Here is a 24988-nt window from a genome sequence, read left to right on the forward strand (position 1 = left end):
ATGCTGTAGAAAACAGCAGAACATACTTGAACGCTTTAGAGCACCAGATTATATTCTGTGCTATAATCTTGTCATGTGCTAGGGGTTGTTTTATGCATTTAGCATGCTTGATAGCAGTCAGCACACAGAGACTTCTTTGGTTGAGGAAGTACTGAAGCTTAGTACTTAAGTAAAAGTACTAAGGATGCACCGAAATGAAAATTCTTGGCCAAAACCAAAAACCGAAAATGAGGAAACCAAGGCCAAAAACCGAAACACCGAAAGAAATTATTATGCCAATTATTAGTACCATTGCATTTATGGCTATGACTGTGTACTAACCTCATGAAAATTGCAAGGCATTCCGATTACATAAATTAATATGAATGTTTCAAAGAATAAATCAATTTGAACAAGACTGTAAAATTAAATATGTTCTCTCATAAAAACACAAAGTGCATATAAGTCAAAATTTAAAAGTTCAAAAGTTAAAATTTTGGCTGTAGGATTACAACATAATAGTGTAACATAGTAGTGTATAAGTTAAGTTTTAAACTTCCTTGCCTTTTCAAAAATATCCACTACAGACAGAGTGGGCGTGCTCAGAGGGATTTCCCTTTTCTACGCTGTAAAATCAAAAGTATGCATTATTATTTTTACTTAAGTACAGATACGTAAAAAAAATACTTAAGTACAGTAACGAAGTACAAATACTTTGTTACATTCCACCACTGCTTTAGATGCAGTGTAATTGCTCCTGGGCTTGTGCTTATTTCTTTAGAAAATGTCCAACAGAGACATTTAGCAGCAGCCTTTCAACTTTAACAAGCGTCACATTAGGTTTACACGCCCCAGCCATGAAGACAGGCAAGTTACAGTCTCTGGACTATTAATCTCCTGCTTAAAATTTACCTTCTGCCAAGATTAATCAAGTCATGGACGCACAGTCAATAAGAGGAGTCTATTTAGATAAGTGTGACCCATTATAATTACTTTAGAAGTCAGGGGCCTTAAGGTGTTACAATTGATTCTCTTATCACTGTTTTTTAATGTCAAGCATGCTTGCTGTTTGGCTCAAATTTGAAAACAATTTGTGGAGGCAAATACACCCTTTTTAAAGCACATTAACTCACAATTGATAAACTTTAAACTGAACAAGCATTAAACCAAAAGATGTTACCAATGTTGAACTGGAGATTAGGCAAACAATAGTTTTCCTGTTAAATTGGGGCCATAGTTGCACATGTGCATGGATGGTGTGTGGAGAAGGGCGGGGGAAGGCTGGCAAGCAGCCCACAGTCAATATCATCATCATCATTTCATTAGACTTGCCTTACACAATGGGAATGTCAGTATCTATCAGGAAGCTAATGTGGCAGTGATTCCCAGGGGCGGGAGATATATTTGGCACATCAGGAAACCACTGACAAGATTCGTAGATATATAAGAACGAGGAGTAACACAACACACATGGTTGAACAGCGTGTGTGAGTGGAAACTTTGCCTCAGCCTCAAAATACTGACAAACAAAAAAAGTGTCCGTCATGGAAATAAAATCAGCACAAGGTGGAAAGGCAGTGCATTGAGCCCAACAAATTTGACTGCCTTTGTTGCATTTGCAGAATTATAATGAGCGCTGAATCCCCTATGTGTGTATGCAAGTGTGTGTGTGTGTGTGTGCCAGATGTGAAATGGAGGGTGAACAGACCAGTGCAGAGACAGACATTAAGTGTTTCACAGTCTGGTGTTCAGAGCCAGCCCACTCATCCTCCAGAGACAGAGGCTACTGCAAAAACAGAGCTGCTCCAGCTCTCTATCATTTTACTGACCTGATCTCTTTGATCAAAGTTTAATTATGCTTGTCATTTAAATTGATGGCAATACTGATGGTTGATGAAACACTGCTAAATACAGATTTTATAGCTTAAATCAGCGACAACCCTTCTATTTCCATACTTAATTTAGCATCATGGACCAAATATAAATAATTTAATGAAACATTTTTGCATTATTCTGAATAGACTGACTGATATTTGTGTGAGCTTACTGTGGGTGGCCACTCATTCATGTCCAGAGTTACTTGACTGTGACAAGCTACAGGAACTGAAGGCTTGATTTCATTTGCATTTAATCATTATAAGGTTCTCCAACACCTGCTTCTAAATTAGCCATGTCATTGGGCCTTGGCACATTTAACCTTCAGTGACACTGCCATCTTTAGAGTGACAAAAATACAAAGTAAAAAAAAAACTCTCCCTTTAGATGTGGCTAAAAGTCAAGGGTTATCATTCCGATTACCCCATTATGAGTGGTTATTCCTTTTATCCTTTGTTCCCTGTAACTTTACAAAGCAGCCAGTGACACTGAGTCTGTAATGATTGCTGCACTCAACCATGAAACAAAGAAAGAGCATCTGCCCAGTGGAGGATGGGAGGTGAGCCAGTCAAACAGCCAGTCCCTCCACGGCTGTGTCGAAATAAAATGCAGTCAGGCAGAGCCTTGAAATAGCCTCCGCAGGGGGAAAAAAAATGTTAAGAGAGCACAGTCTAATGCGTTTTATGATAAATATCTTAAAAGTGTGAGTAATGAGAGGAGTGAAGGAATTGGCAAGGGGTGCTCGTGAAATCTCAGCTGTGAAATGATCAGCCAATAAAGAGTCCCTCCAGGGTGATTAATCCGACCAATGGTTGGTGACAGCCAGGTGGATTGAAAAGATGCCAGGGGGAAAAAAAAAAGGATACATGCATTTTTACCCAAAATTACTTTTTACTGCAGGGTTTTATATAGACCACGTAAATTAATTATTTTACTGCACAGTAATTTTTTTTATTTTTTATTTTTTTACATATATTGAATTTTATTTTGCATATATTGGATACCAGGCTGGATATCAGCACAGAGAGTCTCCTCATCTGTTACCTTGACGCATTCAGCCTCTCTTTGACAGTGACTCATGAACGGTGAGTCTTTTTTGGGTCCTGGAGACCCAGAGCTCTTTTTATCAACTCAAAAAAAAAAGAAAAACATACTTAGCAATTGTGTCACCTTGATACATCATAATCTTTCCCAATTCTGTGAGAATTGCTTATAAACATGATTTATTACTGATGGTATGAATCAGTGGTCAGCTGAAGAAAATAATGCATTACATCTATTTATGGTCCCAGACACTCCAGCTGTAAAACATGTTTAAAGACAATGGATTTTCATTATTGTTTATCTTTGATTGGTACTTTTCACACAACACAGCCCCTCCAAAATACCAAATAATGTGAGCAGTCTATATGCATTTCTGTTTTAGATGAGTATTATAACAGTTTGTTCATAAGAGGTTTGACCTCTCTGAGGAGCATAACCTGGCCCATATAAAACATGAAGTATTCACTTATTTGGTGTATCAACAATGCTTTATAGTCATTTCTGTTCTGTTCGTTTCTGTGTGTAAGCCCAGTTTGTGGGAAAAGGAAGAGTTATCACATTATCGTTTTCATTATTATTATACATACAGCAGTGGGGTCTGTGGTACACCAAACAATGAAGAAGTGAAGGCAAAGTCAGCTAAAAGCAAACGTTAAGTTATATCTTCTCCACACATCCGTATTGGTTGACATACATATTTATTTGTAAAGTTTAAAGGTCCTTTTTCAGAAACTGCAAAAATTGTGCCCACAGATGTTACAGCTCCCGTCTTTATTAGTGCTGTGAATACGACAGTAATACTCTGCAAATGATGGCGTGAAGTTAAAGTGCCTACATTGAATTTGACAAGGGACATTTTATCCCACTAATTCAGGAATGTACAATTGTTCAATAAATCTTATTACAGTAGCAAACACTGCGCATTTCATTGTTCAGGCAAAATTCTTAATAATAAATAATCCCCGTTACTCACATAGTTTTTCTCAACATAAACGTTTGCCTACAGTGAGCATGTTAAGACAAAACTAAATTTTGCATATTATAGTTTTACTCCACTTAACACATTATAATACAGACAATCAGGTGTCCCTAGAATAGAAGCTGCCCCATGATCATGGATTAGCATTGTGCTTTTTATCCATAACAAAGCATGGGCAGTAGCAGCCACACTGCCAGTCAAGCCTCCCACATCTAGCCAAATGTCTGGACAACATTCAGTCAATGAATCACAATGACACTGCACAGTTACACAACATAGATTGCACTAAAGTTAAGGGCGGTAAGTTAAGTATTCTTATATAAACATCTGACTTCTATAAGGGAGAATAAGGGCTGTTTGTAAATGTTACTCAACCCTTCTTTGGTTCACAAATACACTAAAAGACTTCAGTTATTCAAAACATTGTGATATAATACAGCAGAGTTTCCAAATAGGAAGGAGGATACATTACAAATGGAACAGAATAGCAGATAACCTATTCACAATTATAATCTCTCAATATAAATAAAGTGATTATTCTATTACATACTATACTGTGTGGTTGATTTACATATAGGATTTCCTCACTGTAAAACTTGGACACATTTGGCACAAAGGCAATGTAACAATACTATACACAATCTACACAAAAATCTCTAAAAACACAGCACTAAAGTACAGTACCTGTTACAATGACTGTGTTATATATCCCCACTTATGTAATATCAAAGGGAAGTAACAGCTAGGGTACAATATGGCGGTGCATCTGGCTTGATAATTACAAACACGACACGGAGCACCAACAATCAGAATATCATATATATATTTTACATTAACACTATTTATGTCATTGTTGTAAGGTTCCTTACATTGTGCTCTGTTACTTGTGAAAAAATATTTTGATCTCATTCTGTTTTTAATACTGATCTTCATATAGTACAACAGTAAAATGACATTTTGATACGACAGAATCATCCAAGTGCTCAGGTATTCTTGCTTTTTCATATTTACATGAAAAGGAGCCTGTGTTAAACTCATCTACCTGACATTACACTTAACATTTGGTTTAACAAGAATACCAGTGTGCTTATGGGATTCTCTCAAGCTTTAACTTAGGTCCTTTTTACTCGCATAACCTGTTGTGCAAATGTTTTAAATATATGCCATTGCTGCTAAAGACAGAGGAGACAGAGAAGTGACACACAGGGCATATTATTATTATTTGTTGTGCATTGCCAGAAAAGACCTGTAAGCAAAAATCTCAACGTTTAAGACAAAAGGGACATGAAGCCAAGCTCAAGGCTCTCCAGAGTCAGAAAAAAGACAAATGTTTTGAGGGTGGGGGCTTTACAATACAGGTGTGGCTCTTACAAGTCATGCCCCAGTCGCTCAATCTCCTCAATCAGGAAGTCGATGTCTGACCTGGTAGCAGCAGGGTTGGAGATGACCATGCGGAAGAAGTTGACCTTATCTCCTTGTGGTTGGTAGCCCACCATCGTGGTCCCAGACTCCATCATCATGGCCTTGATCTTTGGAGCCACCTGTTGTGAAAAACATAGTGTTACTATCTAAACACTGCAAGACACAAGCATCTGCACACACAATTGTGCTTTACTTTATGAATTCCTAAATTTCAAAAATCCAATACTATAAATCAGTCTGAGAGTGTGGGGGAACTAGAATTGAGGCTTAAAAGGCAGATTGGTGAGTCATTACCTTGTGCAGCCTCTCCCGCTTCTCCTCGCCATCAGGCAAACCTCGCAGGCTCGACGGAATGTACCAGAAGCAGACATTGGTGTGCTGCGGCTGATAAGAGGAAATGGGAACAATTGCAATGCGCGCCAAAAAAAATGTGCATTCAGTAATTTCAGCTTTGTTTTTGTCAACATGTTGGCAACATAAAATGACCCAATAAATCCTAAAACTAAGTTAGGATATGAAATATACTGTTGTAACCATGCATCACTAAAGAAAAGCGAGGCATTGTGCAGGTGTGTAAAGCAGAAAAGCAGATAAGTAGAACATAGATAGTTTTCCTTCATTGTTCCAGCACTGAATTGGGGTTTATATTTATCTGATAGCTAAGTACAGAGAATATCTGTGTGTTCATTTGAAAGATATTGGCTATCTGTTGAAATAATGGTCTCACCTCGCCGTTAAACACCATCTTGAAGCCCTCTCTGTGTCTTATCTTATCATACAGGTACGCTGACAGATCCAGGCACTTGTCAATATGCTGCTCAAATCCTACTGTTCCCTTTAGGGTAGATTGAAAAAACAAACAAAAAAAACGAATATGGAGTTGTTATTATCACATTCTAGATATGGCAGCACTGTTGATGGAGGCAACGAGTAACATGTGGCTCTAGATAAATGCAGACCTTTGCCTTCCACATAAGCCAGAACTTAAAGATATCAACGTGCCGTCCGCACTGAATGGCCTTGTCGCCTGTGTCGTACGTAACATCATACTGTTTATCCGGCTGGAAGAGATAGCCAGCACACATGGAGTTGCAGCCTTGTAGTAATCCCTGCAAAGGAAACAATTGTGACAAGAGATAAACAGGACAGTGAAGCAGAAAATAGCTTGTGTGCACGTGCATTTGATATTATTTGTGTGAATGTGCAGTGGCATTGTGTGCAGCAGGAAAGTGAAAAACATTCTCACCCTCTCTCTGACCAGAATGGCAGAGCACTGCAGAGGTACTCCCATCATCTTATGAGGGTTCCAGGTGACTGAGTTGGCCCTGCACAGATATTGAAACAGTAAACACAGCTTTCTGAGCATGTGTGTATCAAGTCTGGAAACAGAAGTGGTAATCTGAGAAGTGCGTTGCCATTTTCAGTTTCACTCCCATATCCATGAAGGAGTCTCTAAAGATGTGGTGATGTGAGCCAACTACAGAATTGAGATTTTACACTTTTTTGAAGAAGATTTTAAATGGGAATTCCAGCAAATCAGTGGATCACTGTCATGAAGATGAGGGACTTGGGGTACTCTGGGGGCCAAGGGGTTAAGGTTCTTTTTAAAAGGTGGGAGAATGACAGGAGGTACATTTCAAAAAGAACTGTCAAAATCTGAGCAGCAGAGACTCAACAGAGACAGCAGAGATATCCTGACTCAACTATAAATCAAACTAATGTATTACAAGAGCTGGATACTGGACTCATACACATAAAATGATACAAAGTAAATAAGGTCAATACAAATTGACCTTACAACATTTCATGTTGGGGTAAAAATAACCCTGATGCCTTCTGGGTTTTCATTGTCTGAGTAGTAATGTCTGATGTCACTGTCTAATGTCTAATGTTTATGTGTTGTGATCTTTTACCTCTCCACACCATTCAGCTTGTGTCTGTGTTTCCTGGACATCAGCAAACCACCTCCCCAAGCACCCTGCACAGGACACAACACATTTATTACAATAAGCATGTATTAAGTGATGGTAATGGTAATTACACTGGCTCATCAGGAGCCTGATATCTACAGCTGTTTTCTTCTCTTACGTCCACATGAAGCCACATGTTATACTTTTCACAGATGTCTGCAATTTCATTGATGGGATCAAAGGCTCCGTAGACGGTGGTACCAGCGGTTGCATTCACAAACATCGGAACATACCCCTGGGAACCAGAAGCATCGAGAAATAAAAAACAGACGTTAACTAAAATTGTGGGCTGAATTCAAGTTATGTTCTTTCTCTCCCAATGATTGTTGACATCAAAGAGATGGGCTAAAACACATTTCTCAAAAAATGAACTCCTCCTGTCTGTGCCTATTGTTGGGGCATAATTGCTTTCCAGTTTCAAGTCTGCATATCAATTTGCCTTTGAAGAATTACTTCCAGGAGAGGTACTTTAGACCAGGGCAGAATCACATGTAAGCAGGCGGAAGCATTAACCTTATTGAAATTTCTCCACTGCTCTGGCAGACATAAGCGTTTCCTTCTCTACAAGTAAACTCCAGGGCTCATGTGAGCGTTTTGTCGTTGTATAGAGTCACTGATAGAAACAAATAAATAAGTTAGCGGGAACAATGTCTGAGTCACTGCTGCTCACATTCACCTTTTGCTTGGCCTCTATTACTTTGGCTTCCAAATCAGCAGGAATGACTCTCCCTCTGGAAAAGAAGAAGAGGCAGTAGTGAGACATCCACATGTTAATCTTCCACCAAAATGTGTGCATGTAGGTAGAGCACAAAGCAAACCTCTCATCTGTGTTCAAAAGGATCAGGTTTTCTGTTCCAAAGCCCAAAGCTGCACTGGCTTTCTTGATGGAATAGTGGCTCTGCAAGAACAGGAGCTGATCAGTCACAATTCAGGTTGAAATTACATGTTCACTTCAGATAAGACCGACATTAATGGTCAAACTAAAGGTAACTGTACTTAAATGGCAAGATAATAATGACCAGGGATATGGAGACAGTGTAGGACTAACATGCTCTGAGGTGAAGAGGACCAGTCTGGGTGCAGCTGCCATGCCTTTGGTCTTGACTTCGGGGAAGAACTTGTATCTGGCAATCATCACACTGTACATGTTGGAGATTGCTCCTCCTGCAGAAACAGTGGAAAGTAAGTAGATATGTTTACACAAGTACTGTAAATGAGTACAATTTTGAGGTACTTGAATATGTCAATCACACTTGTAAAAATTGTAATTTTTAGCCCACTACATTTAGTTGACAGCTTTAGTGACTTGTTACTTGGCAGATTCAAATTATTAACACAAAATGTAACTGTGAAATAAATTATGATGCATTGCGATGGAAGAAGCTGCCCAACAGCATATAAATATATACACTGTGGTGTTGCTATTTATACAAAAGTAAAAGATCTGAGCACTTCTTGGAAACTAAAATTTAGGAATTCATACATTAAACACCATTGGAAACTAGATGAGAAAACCAGAACATCTAGTGGTATCTGATAGTATGACACAAAAACAAGAGTTTGACATGTTTTCACAAGGGCTCAGAGTCGGACAGAGTCAGGACTCCTGTCTGTTTGGCTCTTACCTGGAGAAAATATACCATCACCCTCTCCTTCAGGCCAGCCAATGATTTCTCTCATCTTTTTCAGTGTCAACTGCTCCATGAGAACAAAGACAGGGGCGATCTCATAGGTAAACCTGGAACAAAAAAAAACAAAAAAAAAAAACAACAACACATATGAAAATGTTGTAAAAGCCAAGTGACCACCTCTAATTGCACATTAAATTCAGTTTCACCTAAAGACTGCAGAAGAGGCTGATGGTATCAATGTGAAATACACTACTATTTATTAAAAGGCATTTGTATGCTCTAATTTTACATCATGGTTACTGAGCATGCTGCTATCTCCATATGAATGGAACAGATACAGCCTTGTGTACACAGTCACACTTCAATGACAACATCATCTCGTTGTTTTAGAAATGGCCTTTTGTTGCAGGGAAATGACACAGAAAATGCCCCACAGTCTTGGGCTCATCAGGAGTGTGTTTTTGCAGAAAATTGTCGAGAAATGTGATGTTGGCCTAATGAGAATATTCTAAGTATAACCACAATGTACTTTTAATGGGATTAACCTTTATTGTGAACACTGCAGGGAGAGTGAGCATGGCCTGCTGTTACACTGACAAAGCAAGGCTGTTTCAGGTGCCTTAAATCTTCTCACTGCAGGTCTGTTTTTCACATTTTATGCTCTTAAAGTACAGTATATAATTTTTTTCCTGTATCATCAAAGTACATTAAAACCCCCTCTGCCTCAGAGAGGAGTCGATTTGGAATTACAGCACAGACAGGCTCATCCATCTTCTCCTGACCAATATGCTTCTAATTACATAAGTATCTGTCTATTCATGCAAAGAAAGTAAATGAATCAGTGGAACATTATAGAATGTCGCATTGTGCCCCACAGCATCTTCAGCATATATGCACACAGTGGTAATATGGAGGGGGAAAAAATAAACAGGTCAGATGCCACTTCGCAGATGCCGCACATTAATTTCACCGCAATCATTCGTGCAGACAACGCTCACTCTTTTTGATTATGTAAGACCTGGATGTGGCTGTCAGTCTATTAGTGTCAGTCAATATCTGCCAGGGGTAATTAGGGTTGATGGAGTAATTAATAAAGGTAAATTACAGCTATGTAAGCAACCTCAACCCTCTGGTTCAAGTCATCCACTGCGATGTCGCCAATACACAAGCTAACTCCTTTGAGATGGAAGCCTGTGGAACACAGACTGAGAGCTGAACCAGCAAGAGGGAAGAAGACCATGAAAGACATGTTTGAGGACTGTAAATACAGGTTTGAGATTTTTTTTTATTGTGTTACTGCATATTTTATTTACTCAAGAACCTATGACGTATATGCTTCTTGTGCCACTGAGCCACAAGGAAGCCCCAGATCATCCTGGTCAAGTTTTATGTCCTTATTTCATCGTCATTCTTCAGCAGCTGGTTTATGAGGTACAATTGTGCAACAAAATGCAATCAAATACAACAGCCCTGTAATATGTTTTGTTCACCCATCATTTACACACGTTATGGGACAGAATATTGTTAAGACTCTGCAAACTACACCTCTCTAAAACAGTATTCACACAAACTTGCAGTGCAGCTTTATAAGCTTCAGAAAGATGTGATGTATTGCAGGGCTCCTGCACTGGTCTGCATTATGCTGGAGATGTACTGACAGTACATCAGTGTACATTAGAGTCTTTGCTGAGTCCCAGTAATGGTTGCTCACATTGTGCACAGATGGTCTGAGGAGAGGAGGCTCTTCTCCCCTCCTGGCATTGTTATGTCACAGGAACTAGCATTACATGAAACAAAGACACCATGTAAACTGTGAGTGCGAATCAATATGCAATTTAGTTTGCCTGCCGGGCTGAATTATGTGACCACAGCCTGTGCACAGGCCAACATTGACAATACTGCGGGGGAGTAGCCGTGCACGTCTTCTTTTGTGCTTTTTATTTTCTTGTTTGATTGGCAGCCTATTAGAACATGCAGGGTATTCTTCAGCCAAAGATGGTAATTACTGTGTGTCACTTCAAGTGTTACTCGAACTGAAAGTCTCTCTTCCACATGGGCCACTGAAAAACAGTGAGTACAAATAAGCTTTTTAAAATAAAATGAAATAACCCTAGTGATCTCCAATCTGGATCTGAGTTTTATTATTTCCATGCCAATCATTATCTGCATGAATGTATTTACAGAGTGCAAAGATTGTTTAATGAACTGCCTGATCAGGAACAATGCATCACAGTACTCACATGTTAGTGTTGGCTGTAGAGGTAAGCCACTCTCCTGCCAACCCAACAATGTCTAATCCAGTGGACAGCTGGTTAAAGAACCTGGGGTGACCTGCCATTGACAAAGAGACAGCAAAGCAACATAATCCCCAGAAAACAATTCATCATTTGAGAAAGTGAGAGAGAACAGCCCAATCTGTAATCATTACACAGGCATGTAAGCTAATGAGAGCTATTGACTGCCCTCAGGTCTCTTACCTGTTCTCACACCATATTTCAGGGTGTCCCTGCAGTCCACCAGGATCTGCTCCAGAGACTCAGGCTGGTCAGAGAGCTCCAGGTTGAAGCCCTCCATGCCCTCCAGCAGCTGGTGGGGGTGGTGGAAGTCCAGGACCTTGGTGGATCTGTCAAAGGTCTTCCGGATGTAGTTGGTGAGGATTTCCACGACCTCCAGCAAGAACTGCATGGTCAGCTCCTCTCCATTTTTGGCAGGCAACAGATCTACAAAATAAAATACATCCACTGAACCACTGTTTGTCTGTGTCTCCTCTGGTTTAACCTAGATCTGAATAGAAAGATTCTTTTCATGCTGGGAATTTTTACACGTCTTTTTCACAATTTACTGTTGAATTCTACGGTGACCTCTGGGTTTCTCAGGATGCTGATAATTACTTTTACTTACTTTGTTATTTTGCCATTATTTTGTGCAAATCCTTCAACATTTTTTTCCCTAAAAATCAAGGCATTAATACCCATGAACCACCAAATGCAATAAAGGTAGTTTGAAAACAATAAGTTTCATTATAACCATCTACAGAATTATTTTGCATGCTTCTTTATTAGAATCCCGATTAAAATTACCGCGCATTCTTGGATTTTATTTTATGCATTTTTTATGTTAAATGCGTCATGTAAAATTTAAAGTGCAAATTATCATTCATCTTCAGCCTTCTCCTCAAACCTACCTCTGGCGAACAGATTGGAGAAATCCGTCTCCGTGCGTCTGAAACGCGCATCTCCGCCGATGTTATCGCAGGACAGCAGGTTCTTGGCCGCGCGCTCCTTGAAAGAACTCACAATCCTGCTCCTCTCCTCCAGACTGTTATTCTTCTGCAAAAACCCTAAACGATTACAAGAAGAAGAGGAGTCCGGAGAATTGTTACACTTCCCATACATGTTGAGAGCTGCAGCTTTCCCCTCCCCCGCCACACTGTATCAGGCCCACTAATAGTTCTCCTCTCCCATTTGTGACTTTTATCTCCTATCTCTCCCTCTCCTCCTCTCTCCGGGGATCTATGTTGTATTTTCTGTCTTCTTCTGCTCTTCCTTTTTTGTGAGAAAAGGGTCACATCCATGCACTGGAAGTCCTATTTATGGGCGGAGGTCTCTGTGGGAGGTTGTGCCCGGTGACATCAGCACCAAAACTCCAGCCAAGCAAAAACAAATCGCTGTCATGTAGCGGGTGTAAATTCTTATTAAAGCTCCTCCGACACTGTGCACTTCACTGGGTAGGAAACATCACAAGTGGCCCGATAACAATAAAGCCCCAAAGGCGCGTTTGAGTGGGCCGCGGTGACAATAGGTGTACATTTATCAACAAAGCCTGCACTGGAGACTATAATCCACAAGTAAATCTTCCCGAAATCGCAGCTGAAAACTGTGCAACAAGCGACTTTTGAGAAAGAAAAACCTATTGTTTTCCCTCTAATACTAAACGTCTAAAATAAAGCTTTATTTTCGTTTCTTCTTCCGTTGCATTTCCCTGCTTTATTTGTAGTTTCGAGTAATTAAATGGTCTTAATGAAACCAGCCGAACGTGTCGGTCAAAAAACAGCACAAAAATTGTGCTGCGCACTGATGCATGACATTCACCATTATGGTGGATGTCAGTCCGCCCTTGGTTGATGTTGTATGAGGCTGAAATAGACTCTCAAAGTGGAAAATCCATCCTGCATAATTCCCCTTTCTATTCCCCTATCAGCTCCAACTCAGAGGTAAATTGATGATTCTGGCAATTGATGTCTCTTGCACCCCCCCCCCCCCCACCCCCCCCCCTCTATTTAGGTTAAATTACCAAGCTCAGATGTGAGAGGGGGGTAATTTAATCAACCAAATAATATCGGTTAATCTAAATGTTTAATCATTGTTTGTCTGATATTTTAAAATCCCATTCTTTCAGAAATTCGCCTTATCTTGAGCCTCGGGTAAAAAATTGTACAGGCCCTGTAGCCTACAGTCACGCTTCTGAGCACTAAAACCGGAGATGGTAGCCTGGCTTTTCATATTATATTTTTGCATCATTTTTTTTAGAAAATAAAGGAAAATGCGAACCTACCACAGATTTTCATTCCCAGCTTTCTAGTACATCCATGAGCAACTCCACACCAAGCGTCATAGCCTGAAAAAAAATTAAACAAAACAATTAGAGCCTACAAAAATCCAATATCAGTGCACATTTTAATATTGAAACAATTTAATGCTGAATATAAATGGAAAGTATGAGGCCGAGTGATGTGACATGCTGAAACAAAAATAGCCCGCATGGTTGTCATGGGATTATTTTAACATTTAGCCGCACTCCCCGGGCCCCTGGATCTGGATTAGCCTATTTCCACTCCGTGTAACCGTTCATGACCTAGGCAAGGTCTTAAAATTAATTAGCCGTTTGTGATCCACGCTAGCCTAAAGATCTAAGTGAGTGAAAAGATGCTGGTTGAAATGCGAGCATCGGTAGACATGAGCCGGCTGCCCAGTGACAGATAGAGAATTACTGCGTTATCAAGGGCTTTCCAGCCAGAGAGGGGATGGGGCACCTTGGATAGACGAAATCCTCAAAAGCAGCAATTTAGAGGAGGAGGTGGGGTGGGAGGGTAGGAGTGGGAGGAGGAGGAGGAGGAGGATGATGATGGTGTGTGTGTGTGTGGTTGTTGGGGGGGCAGTCCTATTCCCATATCCCAATTTAACCCCTGCTTTGGATCATTAGATAAATCATTGCCCTGCTCAGCTCATTGGACGCAGTTTAACTCAGTACTCTCAATGATTTTATTATTATTATTATTATTTTTTGGCCAGAGTTAATTAGATGGGCAACAAGGAGAAAACAAAAAAACAAAAAAAAACAAAAAAAAAAAACCCAAAAAGAAAAGAAAATATAAAAGAGCATCATAGATTTGCAGATTGCAGAGCTGCAGCTAAGAAGGCTAGATATGGGCAAACCAGCTTATTTTTGCGGGGGCCTAACATATTATAATCACTGCTTTTCATCAGACACACATAAACTCACAATGCAAAGCCATCCCACTATTAAAATCAAATACTGGCATGCAGAAATATTCATGTCTACACCTACAGAAATATAAGTGCATGTGATTTTATTTTTAAAAAGTGAAAATGTGCCAGGAGCACATTTGCACCTGAGACATGATTTTAGACCCTCTGCTCATTGGTAGAATCACGCTTATTTTATCTTTTTTTTTTTGCTATACCAGCTGACAATGAAAAGGACCGTGGCAGCTTAGTGGTCTCCACAGTGCCCCTTCTTGAAGGCTACAATGCTTAAGTGTGCCATTAGGGGCAATTTAATATGGGTGAATTAACAGGCACTTGAGGGGCAATTTTCATTTTTCCATGCAGCCACTTTATTCTACCAGAGCACATTTAGCCAAACCAATGAAAAAAAGGAGGAACAGAAAGAAACAGAAAAAGAAGAAAGGAAAAAAACACGAATGTATTAACACATCCTTAATAATAATAATAATAATAAAATAATAATAATAATACGTTTTAAAATGAATATTCTTTTTTGCCTTCCTGATCGGATGTGCCGGTGGTGCAGCCTCGGGCTTGTTTTCCAGGCTCGTTGCCTTCAGTGTAATGTTAGTAGAGCACATCAGTTTTTGACAGCAGCATTCGTCTGTCACGCAGACGCCGGGAGGTCCGTATGGGGAATGAAATGCAGGGGTGATTTGTGGCGAAGGAAGCCTTTTCAAATGGCAGCGGATTTTTTTCTCTCTCTCTCTCTCCTCACACTCTCTCTGTCCTCTCTCCCTCGATGGAAATGATTAATGACATTGCCCACAAAGTAAATAGCACACGCGAAACAGCATTTTATCTGTGATGGACCTACTTGAGCCCGGTGGTCGTAAATTTGTCGAGTTGGGATCCGGTTCGCCGCCAGAGGAGGAGGGTGCAGACGCCGCCATCACTCCCGAGACCCTGTGCCAAAGTCCTCATCTCAAAAAGCCTGGTCACTTTTTTCCCCCTCTACTCCCCCCCAGATCTCTCTTTTTACTAACCAAAGACGAAAAGGCTCACTGATGGAAAGAAATAAGACTACAGGGATGTGCAGTATTTTAAATCTGCGCCTCCTGCGCTTTAACATTGAAAGAGATGCTTAACTTGGCGAGACCTGTAGACAAGGGCACAATCTGTCTTACAAGTTGAGATTCAGGTGGACGACACAGGATAGAAAATTTCAAATAATTTAACAGTGGATGACAAGTTCAGTCAAAACTACTCACTGCCAAAAAAATATATATATTAACCATTTAATAGCCATTATTTCACCATCGTATCTTGTTTGTCATCCTCACAATAAATGGCACTTGCTTAACTGGAGTTACCAAGGATCTGGAAAATAAAATGCAAATAAAAACCCACAAAGAGCAGATTCATTTGGCCTAAATAGTCACCAGCGTCCCGGCTTTGGCTTCACAAACTTGCCAGAGAAATATCAGTTCAAGGTAATTATTACATTGTTGGCTGTGATGCAGGTTAAAGTCACCCACATAAAGGAGGGGAAAAAAATACGACGAGCACCCTTTTCTACAAACAACGCCATCCAGCTATTAAAGGCTGAATGAGAATAAACAACATAAACAGTTTCTACACACGTTCAATTCGCAAAGTACAGCTCAATTATGTCCCATAACCTCTTATTTTACAGGGAGTAACCCTTATAAAACACCTGTTAGATCATCTCCAATGACAATAAAGAAAGAGTTCATTCAGTTTTGACTTGTTAAGAGCCCAAAATGAATAAAGACACTTACCGTGATTGTGTCTTTATTCATTTTGGGCTCTTAACATGAATAAAGACACTTACCGTGATTGTGTGTATCCAGGTGAACAGGTGCAGTCCAAGGGGGGAAAAACACTGAAAGTGAATTTACCACCAAATTAAGTCCTGAAGGAGAGGCTGCTGCGCTCTTTGGTACACTCCAAGCAGAAGAATTAAAAAAAAAAAGACAGACCCGAGGTTCAGTTCTCCACTAGATCCACATCAAGGTGACCTTGCTTTTGTTGAAGTAGGTTTGATTTGCTGACATTTACTGCAGACCTTATCTGTTTATTTTCATTGCGCACGAATGAGCCACGGAGCTGCACATTTGTGGAGCAGACCCGTCTGCAGGTTTGACACTGAATGGCGCCGCTTTCGGCCCCTGAAGTGTGACTTTTTTTTTTTTTTTTTTTGAACTGTAGATTGTCTCCGGGATCTACGTAGCTCTGGTCTAAATCCTGGTCACGGACATGGACTTGAAGTTTGATGCTATGAGCCAAACATTACGTGAGGAGGGATCTAGGATCGAAGAGGGGAGGAGGAGGGGAGAGGGACCGCTGGTTTGCGGGGGGGGGGGGGGGGCGACACAACAGGACAACAGTAAAGAAAGCGACAAAACCGTGTACAAAAATACGCCTATAACTGTTATTTATTTATTTATTTCTCCCACTCCAATCACGTGAATGATTTTGCGATCTGGGCATTATAAATAAGAGATCAATAACAAAAGCTCGCAGATGATCTTAACGCTACTTGTCATTAAACGTAGAAGAGTTAAACATCTTATTTTCCCACTTTCTGTGAGGACAGGTTGGCGTTGAACGGTGAAGATGTGACCTGCGACACCATGACACAGTGAAAGGACGAAAAACCGAAGTCCACAAGGTGGCAGTGAGAAACCAAGAATGACTCCTGCAGGAGCAGAGCACAAATGGGCCATTCCAGAAATAACCTCATGAAGCTAATTATAAACCGACCCGTTAATCTGGAACACGCCACCATCATATATGAACACAGGGACATGAGTGGACATACACGAGAGACAGGCAATCGCAAGCAAAGATCGCCCATTACTATAGTCTCCAGGTGGTTTGTTGTACTGGTTCCTCTGATGGCGGATCTGATTAAAGGTTGTATCACATGTTGTTGTAACGCTGTTGACAACACAAAGGATTTTGAGGTTGTAGAGTTCTTCAGCACTGGACAGCTCCACATGCTGCTCATGTGTTTGAAGGATTCTGTCCAGTCCTGGCTCCTCTAAAGACTCTCAGGGGCTGAATCAGGGACAACGCTGAGCTGTGGGGCCTCTGTGGACCCCACCTGGTTCCTCCCTCAGTGAGTCAGTTAGGATTTGGCAGTTTGATCAAACATTTATTTATTCTGAAACATGGACAGGGTCAGCACAACATCAGATTACAAAATAAATAATAAAGACTAGATTTTGACAGGACTAGGTAAAAACACATCTTTAAAGGATCCGTCTCAAAACAATACTCACATTGCCCATATGTAGTGAAGACGATTGGCTGATCCTACAGTATCCGTGCTGATCTTGAAGAGATCCTTTCCTAACGTAAGTGATCAGAAAAAAATATACAATCATTACTGTGAAATATTAATTTTACATTCAGCCAAAGGTAATATGAGACTTCACCTACCTGAGTTAGTTCAATCAAGTGGGTTTCTTCCAACGTTACAGTCTATTTCACACATTGGAAAGGGAATAGTGTCTGTGGAAAGACAAAGAGACTTCTGTACTAAAAACACTGTAACTTTGGGAAACAGTTGGTACAGAGGGAATGATTACAGTGACCAGGAGCTCAGCATGTGGTCATGTGAGTACTTGTATTGAGACAGACTTGAACATTTGTGGAGCTATCCTTTAAGGCCTGCTTTGTTCATTTGGTTATCCAACCTTTTGCACAATCAATACTCATCACATCCATTGTATACCTCCACTGCCACAAGGTCTTTGTAAAACAAAAGGCCACTCTGCAATGGCACTGACACACAAGCCGATTTTCTCATTTTTGTCTCTCAGTTGCACAGGAGTGATGTAAAAACAACAAAAGATGAAAAAAATAACAGAGGGAAAAGGGGTGGGATTGACTTTCACTAGCAGCTGTATGAGATCGTCCACAAGATGGGGTATGATACAAACCTAGGGAGTGTGTGTGAGAGAGAGGATGGGGGGTGTCAGTGAGAATATTCCTGTATTTGTGACAGTGATTATTTTCACTGCAAAAAGTGGACAAATTGCAATTTGAACACTTCTTAACTGTCTGAATTTCCAGTAACTGAAAATAAACCTGTGAAAGAAATAAGAAATTGACTTGATGGAGCAAACACAGTCTGAGCCTGTTCTTGTTTCTCTATAGGTCTGTAGCAGCAAGTGAATCTGGATTTAAACAAAATGAGTCTGCCTTGAGTATATGGTCCTATAACAAGGCAAGCCATCAAGTTTAAAAATAAGAGAAATGTACTCAGGTGGCACAGATTAACTGTGATCACTAAAATCAGTTTGATCAAAGTTATATTCCAACATTGGCCAATAGGCAACTATTCAAAAAAAAAAAAAAAAAAAAAAAAAAAAGCCTCTGACAAACACCTGCTGAGAGAAAATGAATGCTGGTGACATTTGACTCTTAACCCAGAGCTCAGATCTGAGTATTTAAGGGTAAAATGGAAATGAAAACCCCTGTTCGATCTTGTTAAAGCAGGTGAAGCTGTGATACCATCAGCAGCATAACCCCCCCCCCCCCCCCACCCACCCAATCCAAAACCAAAAAATAAAGTATTAAAAAATTTTTTACATTTCTTTATCAAATTAAATTTATTCAGTCACGTGTTTAATTGTAATACTTCAAAACACACACACATAAAAATATATTGATGGAAACACAGCGAGCAATAGTGGGAGAAAATATATAATATTTTGCCACAAGGAGGGTGGGTCAGAGAACACTGACACTGGTTTGTCATTTAAGAACTAACTGTAAATCCCCAGATAAAACTTAGAAGTCACTTGGAGGATGATGCTTTACTTGCTGGGGCACAAGTATCAAGTAATAATAATCACAGAGGAGGAATGTTATAACTAGCTGAAGCTAAACCAGATGCAACATTAAAATGCTGCTTACACACAAATGATTCAATAAAACATTATACTGACAGGTGAGATGAGTTTAAGTGCACATTGCTTTTTTGTGCTTTTACTAAAGTAACATTTTGAATGCAGGACGTTTACTTGTAATAGAGTAGTGGGTCATGAAGAACTGGTAGATTGACAGTAACTTCTCAGTCTGATGCACTACTGTACTTGTTGGGGTGCAAAAATGATAATAAAAATGATAATTAGAAAATAAGCCAGCAGCCGGTTAGTAAACACTAATCATGTGATTAAAGAAACAAGCTATCAGTTTAGTTATTGTGCAAAAGCTAAGCTAGCTGTAGCGGCTGTACTGCATTATTTGTTGACAAGAAAACAGTGATTTCATGTTATTGTAGATACAACGACAGAGACATACAGGAACATTTAATACATGAATTAATTTAGCTTTTCTTTAAAGACAAGACTGCTCCTTGTTAATTTGAGGTTCACAAAAACATAACTTCTAAATAAGTTTTAAGCTCAAAAGGGGTCAAGGACAAAGTGTAAACAAGGTTGGATCCTGAATGCTCAGGGGATGAAAACACGTCCGCAGGGAGTAGCTGGTTCAAGTACTCGCACTGCGCTGTACTACTGGGTTTACACTGTGAAGCTATGTAAATGCTTATCTGCATCTAAACATATTTATGTATTCAATAAAGAGATGGAAATCAGTTATGAAGAAAAATCACGTTTTAATTACACTTTAATCACTGTGTACTGATGTATAAAACATGGAGCCCAGCATGAGACTGAATATGTCTGACCCCTTACACATAAATCTCCATCCAAGAGTCGCCATTTTAATCAGAACTGGCATGAAATTTCATCTTTATCACAACACTTTTATATGTCTAGAAATAACAAAAAGTTAGAATCCAATTTAACGATTTTTCATGGTTTGAGTACCCACTACCCCCTTTTCCCTTAAAAGCCAATTAAAATATGCAAAAGTACAATCCTTTAATTTTCTCATAAAAATGTAAATTACTTAAAATGGCTGGTTACAATCAGAGGAATTATTTAACAATGAAAAGTAAATCTTCATGAAATTATAAAGCAATGACATCTCTGTCTTTGGTAAAGTAACACATGGACATTAAAGTAAAGAACAACATGGGTTTTATTTATTTTCATTTCTCCCATTGTTGTGCTTTGCAAAATGGGATGAGACGCAATATAAGGTCATCTTGATTACACTATAATAGGAAGTTTATTGTCTTTGACTGAATGGGGCTGTTGTGTTGTCCTAACCACTGAGTGTAGTTTAAACGGGTCTCCTGTGAGACATGAAAACCCCCTATCACCTCTCACAGCTGCAGACACTAAAGAGCTGAGCTTGAGTCTCTTTTTATATCAGTTACAGGTGCCAGAAAACAACTACCTGTTTACTTGTATACAGTGAGTCCAGGGCAGAGCAGATTCACACTGTTTTGCTCAGTTTGAAGATTTTTAGTCAGTGACTATGAGTTTGATCAGTTTTATCTAAGCCAAGGAATCACATCACTGATCAACTGCACTGCAGTATGTACGACAGTAAGTGAACGCATTACTGTTGCGTTGATGGTTTCGTTATCTTTAGATCTGATGCAATGAGTTTTTCAAATTAAAGGACAAAATCAGTTTCAGTTGTCCTCGGCAGAGAAGCATGATCTGATCTGACACCCTTATTGGCAGGTCAACTTTGTTTATCTTTGACCTCCGTAATCATTCCAAACCAGTGCTAAAAAATAAATCAGCTTTATGATGTGAAAACATTATGGTTAAAATCTGGTTATATTTAGATATAAAAATGACTAGGTTATGGTTTGGGTTTAGACAATGACAACTTTGCCTAGGCTAGGCTAGGCTTCATCATGGCTACAATAACAAACATATGGACAAACAAATGGGAAACAAACAGTGGTCTTTCCCATGTTATAGTCCAACATTTTGTTGAGTAACCATCCAGCCCGACTTATTTATCTACACGGGCACTGTTTATAACATAAATAGTTCCATAGCCAATCATTTGCAACACTGTTATCTGAATATATCTGTCTATGAATATGCTTTTAACAAGAAAGTAACATACAGTGAATCGTGGCTGAGCTGACAACAGTGTGCTCAGTCACCAGTGAGGGGAGCTCCATGGCTAAGAGCTACTGATTCACTCAGCAACAATGGTGATTCAGTACAGTCAGTTCAGTTTGAAGACTTTGAGTTGAATATTCATTTGGTCAAACAACTCTTGCCCACTCTCTGATAAGTTAATTTTTCCATCAAAATGGCCATGTTTGGGTGAACAAGACTAATATTTCTCCCAAGATAACATACTTAACAAGCTACTTAACAAGCTGCTTCCTCTTTCTTACAACCAACAAGACTCACTCTACAGGTTATCAGATAGACTCCAGAAATAAATTTGGTCTGAACTATTTCATCTGAGTCGCAACACAGATGTCAAAGAGTGGCAAGCAAGGACTGATGAGTTACAAGTTAAAACAAATCTAACCTCAAATCCTCAAGTGATTCGCCAGGAAGCTTGAGACTGAGCTGAACTCCAGGAGTGAGGCCTGACCATCATTGCTGAATGTGATTTTATTACTAAGGGAAATGTCACTTCATTTCCCATAGTAATTTGTTTGGTTCGGTTTCTGCTCATACGCTTGTCTTTTCATCTCCATTTTAAACTCTCTTTGGCCAAAACTAACAGCTATAAAAACTCTTTCATACTCTCTGCCATCTCGCAACTTTAACTCTCTGAGGACATGAGCACATATACCCATTCAGGAACCAAATTAAAAGCAACTTGTGTTCTGTTTCTTAATTCTTTCTATGTTGATATAATGTGTATATGTTCTTTTTTGTTTGTTTTTATTCTGTGTCTCAGTTTCAGTGCTCCACAAGCATCTGTACTGTGGGCACAAATAATAAGTAATTGGTTGAATGATGAATCAGTTCACCTTGATGTCACATCACACACTTTCCGAAGTGAAGTTGCACATTTTCTTTTACTGCCAGTGCTTTTTTTTAACCCTCTGCTTCCCTTTTGTCTGTCCACTAATATGACACCTGAAGAGACCAAATACTTGCTCTGCCTTTTAACCGTTTTGCAGATATTTCAATTTCCATATGGGGAGGACTCTGAATGCTAATAGGATCTTTTACCTACAGCAGTTGTGTCCAAACTGTTCCAAAAAGGGCCATGTGGCTGCAGGTTTTTGTTCCAACCAGTCAAGAGCACACAGTTTGAACAGTCAACTGTCTGAAGACCGAGATCAGTTGATTAAATGAGTCAAGTCTGGAGTGCTGCTGCTTGGTTGGAACAAAAACCTGCAGCCACACGGCCCTTTGTGGAGCAGTTTGGACACCTCTGACCTACAGAGTCTGGATGGTACTCTGGATGGTAGCAGCTTCACAATAAACTGGCGCGCGGTACGTGCATAGCGTCACACCCGGAAGTTATAACACATTAAAAAAAAGCCCACAACAACACAGTGTGGGCTTTCTTATATGACAATACTTAACAAATACAATATGCGTATGGTTTACAATTCACACCCCTGTAGCTATACAACAGGTAGCACGTAGCACATAGCATGAGCTAACACACACGTGACTACGTAACTAGCAACTTAACCGTGATTGTTGTTCACTTATAAAAGCATGGCTTTACTTTCACACACACCATACAATCACACAACACCTGTAAATTGTGCATTTGAAAAGCGTTACAGAAAAGCATGACCGCAAAATTACGCCCGCATAATTATTACACTACAGTTTAAGATGAAGTTGAACCAAACATACCTTGTAGGCTGTTTATTACTTCAGGCGGGCAAAATCTTGATTACTTCGTCCTTGTCCTTGTCTTTGTCTTCTTTCTTCTAAGTTATACACTTTTATATGCTTAATATTCAAGCTTAGCTAGAGAGCTCATCTTGTGCCACACTTTCCTGGCGCCTCGCTTGTAAGGTGTTTATTTAATTAATCACGTGCGGAACATCGGAGCGGCAGCGATTAGTTCCGCCTCTAAGATTAATATATTGTTGGTAGGAGCCAAAAATAGCAGAGCAGGCAACTTGACACTAAACTGACGATGTGAGACCTTTATATAAAAGGTCCTAAAATCTTATTTTCTCACTCAGCTTCTTACGACGAACAATGCGTTCACATGCTTTTCTGTTCAAAACAGGTTTTGTTTTTTAACATGATGATTTTCTGTATCTTTTGTTTTGTACTCTCACTGTTTTGAGGTGGGTGTGGCATTTCCATACACCAATCAAGATTTAGCTAAATCTGAATTAAAATCTGTTTAAATCATGGATGTATGAAGGAAAGCTAATGATACCCAGTGATGTTTTTTTTTTTTTACTTTAGAGAAATACTTAAGAACTGAATCATGTTTTCAGGGGATTTAAAGGCCCCAAAGCACTGGCAAGTGCCCCGATATGTTTCTCACTCAGTCTACCTTCAGCTAACAGATTCAATATTCATTCATTGCATGTCCAGATAAACTATTTTCACTTGCCCCACTGAATGGAAGAGCAGCTGCAAAATTTGAGGCAGTACACAAGTATCATCCACAGAGTACAGCAGAGCTGTTGACATGAGGGATTTAATTCATGCCACTGCCTTTCAGTCATTTTTTATTTTGACAGTCTCTGTGCAGCCACAGCTACAGTGAAGTAGGTTCATGTCTGATGAAAAAGTCTGTCCCACTGCTGACTGAACCTGATCCCCATTTCTAAACCAGAAGTGTAATAATAAACTTGTTAAATCTTCTTTAAGCATCTAATGTCATTGTTAATGTTGTAGTTTAATACTCATTATTTCACACGGGACAAGACTTTGTGTTAATGCCCACTATTTAGTATCTGCATAAACACTGAATTGTTTCTAACACAATGCACTTATGACCAGATCCAGAGCCTTTTTAATGTAATTACTTCTGTTGTTGTTCTCACAATGTGTTATAAAATACAGTAATAAATGCTTCAAAATGTCCTGATATTTTTTGTATAATTTATTAAGTGATTATATACTAATCATAATATAAAATAAGACGTTTAAAAAAAGTTTTATCCTGAGGCAAATGACATAAAGAATAAGATAATTAGAAATAAGCATCTCTTCTGCAATAAGGCTTTTACTAAAACTGATAATCATGCTTTTCTTTCAATCACATCAGAGGTTAAATGAAAATTTCAAAGTTCTTAAATCACTTTCATTCATTTTTGTAAAATAAATTTAAACCGCAACATATTTTATATCCTTTTCTATGAACGGTTAAGCAGTATGGCCCCCTACAGTGTTAAAGAACAGTGTCTATATCTTGGACAATGAAGCCAAATCAGAGCCTCACAATGCCTCTGTGAGAAGCCAGTCTGGGTGCATTCAACATATCCATCTATTGGCATCGTTTTTATAATAGGATCATGAAATTTGGATAAAGACTTTACAGTTCAAATGGTCAAATCTTCTCTTATACTATAGGACTTTTTTCCCCTCAGACCTCCTCATTTGTGATGAATGTATGTTAATATTCATGCAGATTGTTCATTCTTTGGATTTGGTAAAACTGGATACAACTCTCACAGTCTCACTTACATATTGAAGTCCTTTTGGGAATGACAGCAGGTTAAAATCCTGTGGTTTGAACTTTGGTGAAGAGACCACC

At 39.4% G+C, this 24988-nt stretch overlaps 1 protein-coding gene across 2 annotated transcripts; it reads right to left on the reverse strand.

The window, feature by feature from the left end:
* Positions 1–5074: 5074 nt before the first annotated feature.
* On the reverse strand, positions 5075–15321 carry LOC121194001 (glutamate decarboxylase 1). Of its 2 annotated transcripts, none has more exons than XM_041056479.1 (16): positions 15252–15321; positions 13455–13517; positions 12085–12240; positions 11378–11620; positions 11141–11231; positions 8895–9007; positions 8318–8433; positions 8088–8167; positions 7946–8000; positions 7388–7504; positions 7213–7277; positions 6546–6624; positions 6259–6408; positions 6027–6134; positions 5594–5683; positions 5075–5418 (listed from the first exon to the last, which is right to left on the reverse strand). In XM_041056479.1, exons 1-16 carry the CDS (start codon positions 15319–15321, stop codon positions 5245–5247), a joined length of 1770 nt encoding a protein of 589 aa, XP_040912413.1. In that variant the 3' UTR covers positions 5075–5244. The 2 variants fall into 2 exon arrangements, with proteins under 2 accessions (XP_040912413.1, XP_040912412.1); XM_041056478.1 differs by having other exon boundaries at positions 15246–15321.
* Positions 15322–24988: the final 9667 nt, after the last annotated feature.

This window comes from Toxotes jaculatrix, chromosome 15, assembly GCF_017976425.1.
Source record: "Toxotes jaculatrix isolate fToxJac2 chromosome 15, fToxJac2.pri, whole genome shotgun sequence".
Classification (NCBI taxonomy): Eukaryota; Metazoa; Chordata; class Actinopteri; family Toxotidae; genus Toxotes; species Toxotes jaculatrix.

Coding starts and splice junctions, on each gene's coding strand:
- LOC121194001 (XM_041056478.1), bottom strand. CDS start 15,321: ATGGCGGCGTCTGCACCCTCCTCCTCTGGCGGCGAACCGGATCCCAAC. Junction 7,505..7,945: donor TAATAGAGGCCAAGCAAAAG/GTGAATGTGAGC, acceptor TCTGGTTCCCAG/GGGTATGTTCCGATGTTTGT. Junction 7,278..7,387: donor ACATGTGGCTTCATGTGGAC/GTAAGAGAAGAA, acceptor TGTCCTGTGCAG/GGTGCTTGGGGAGGTGGTTT.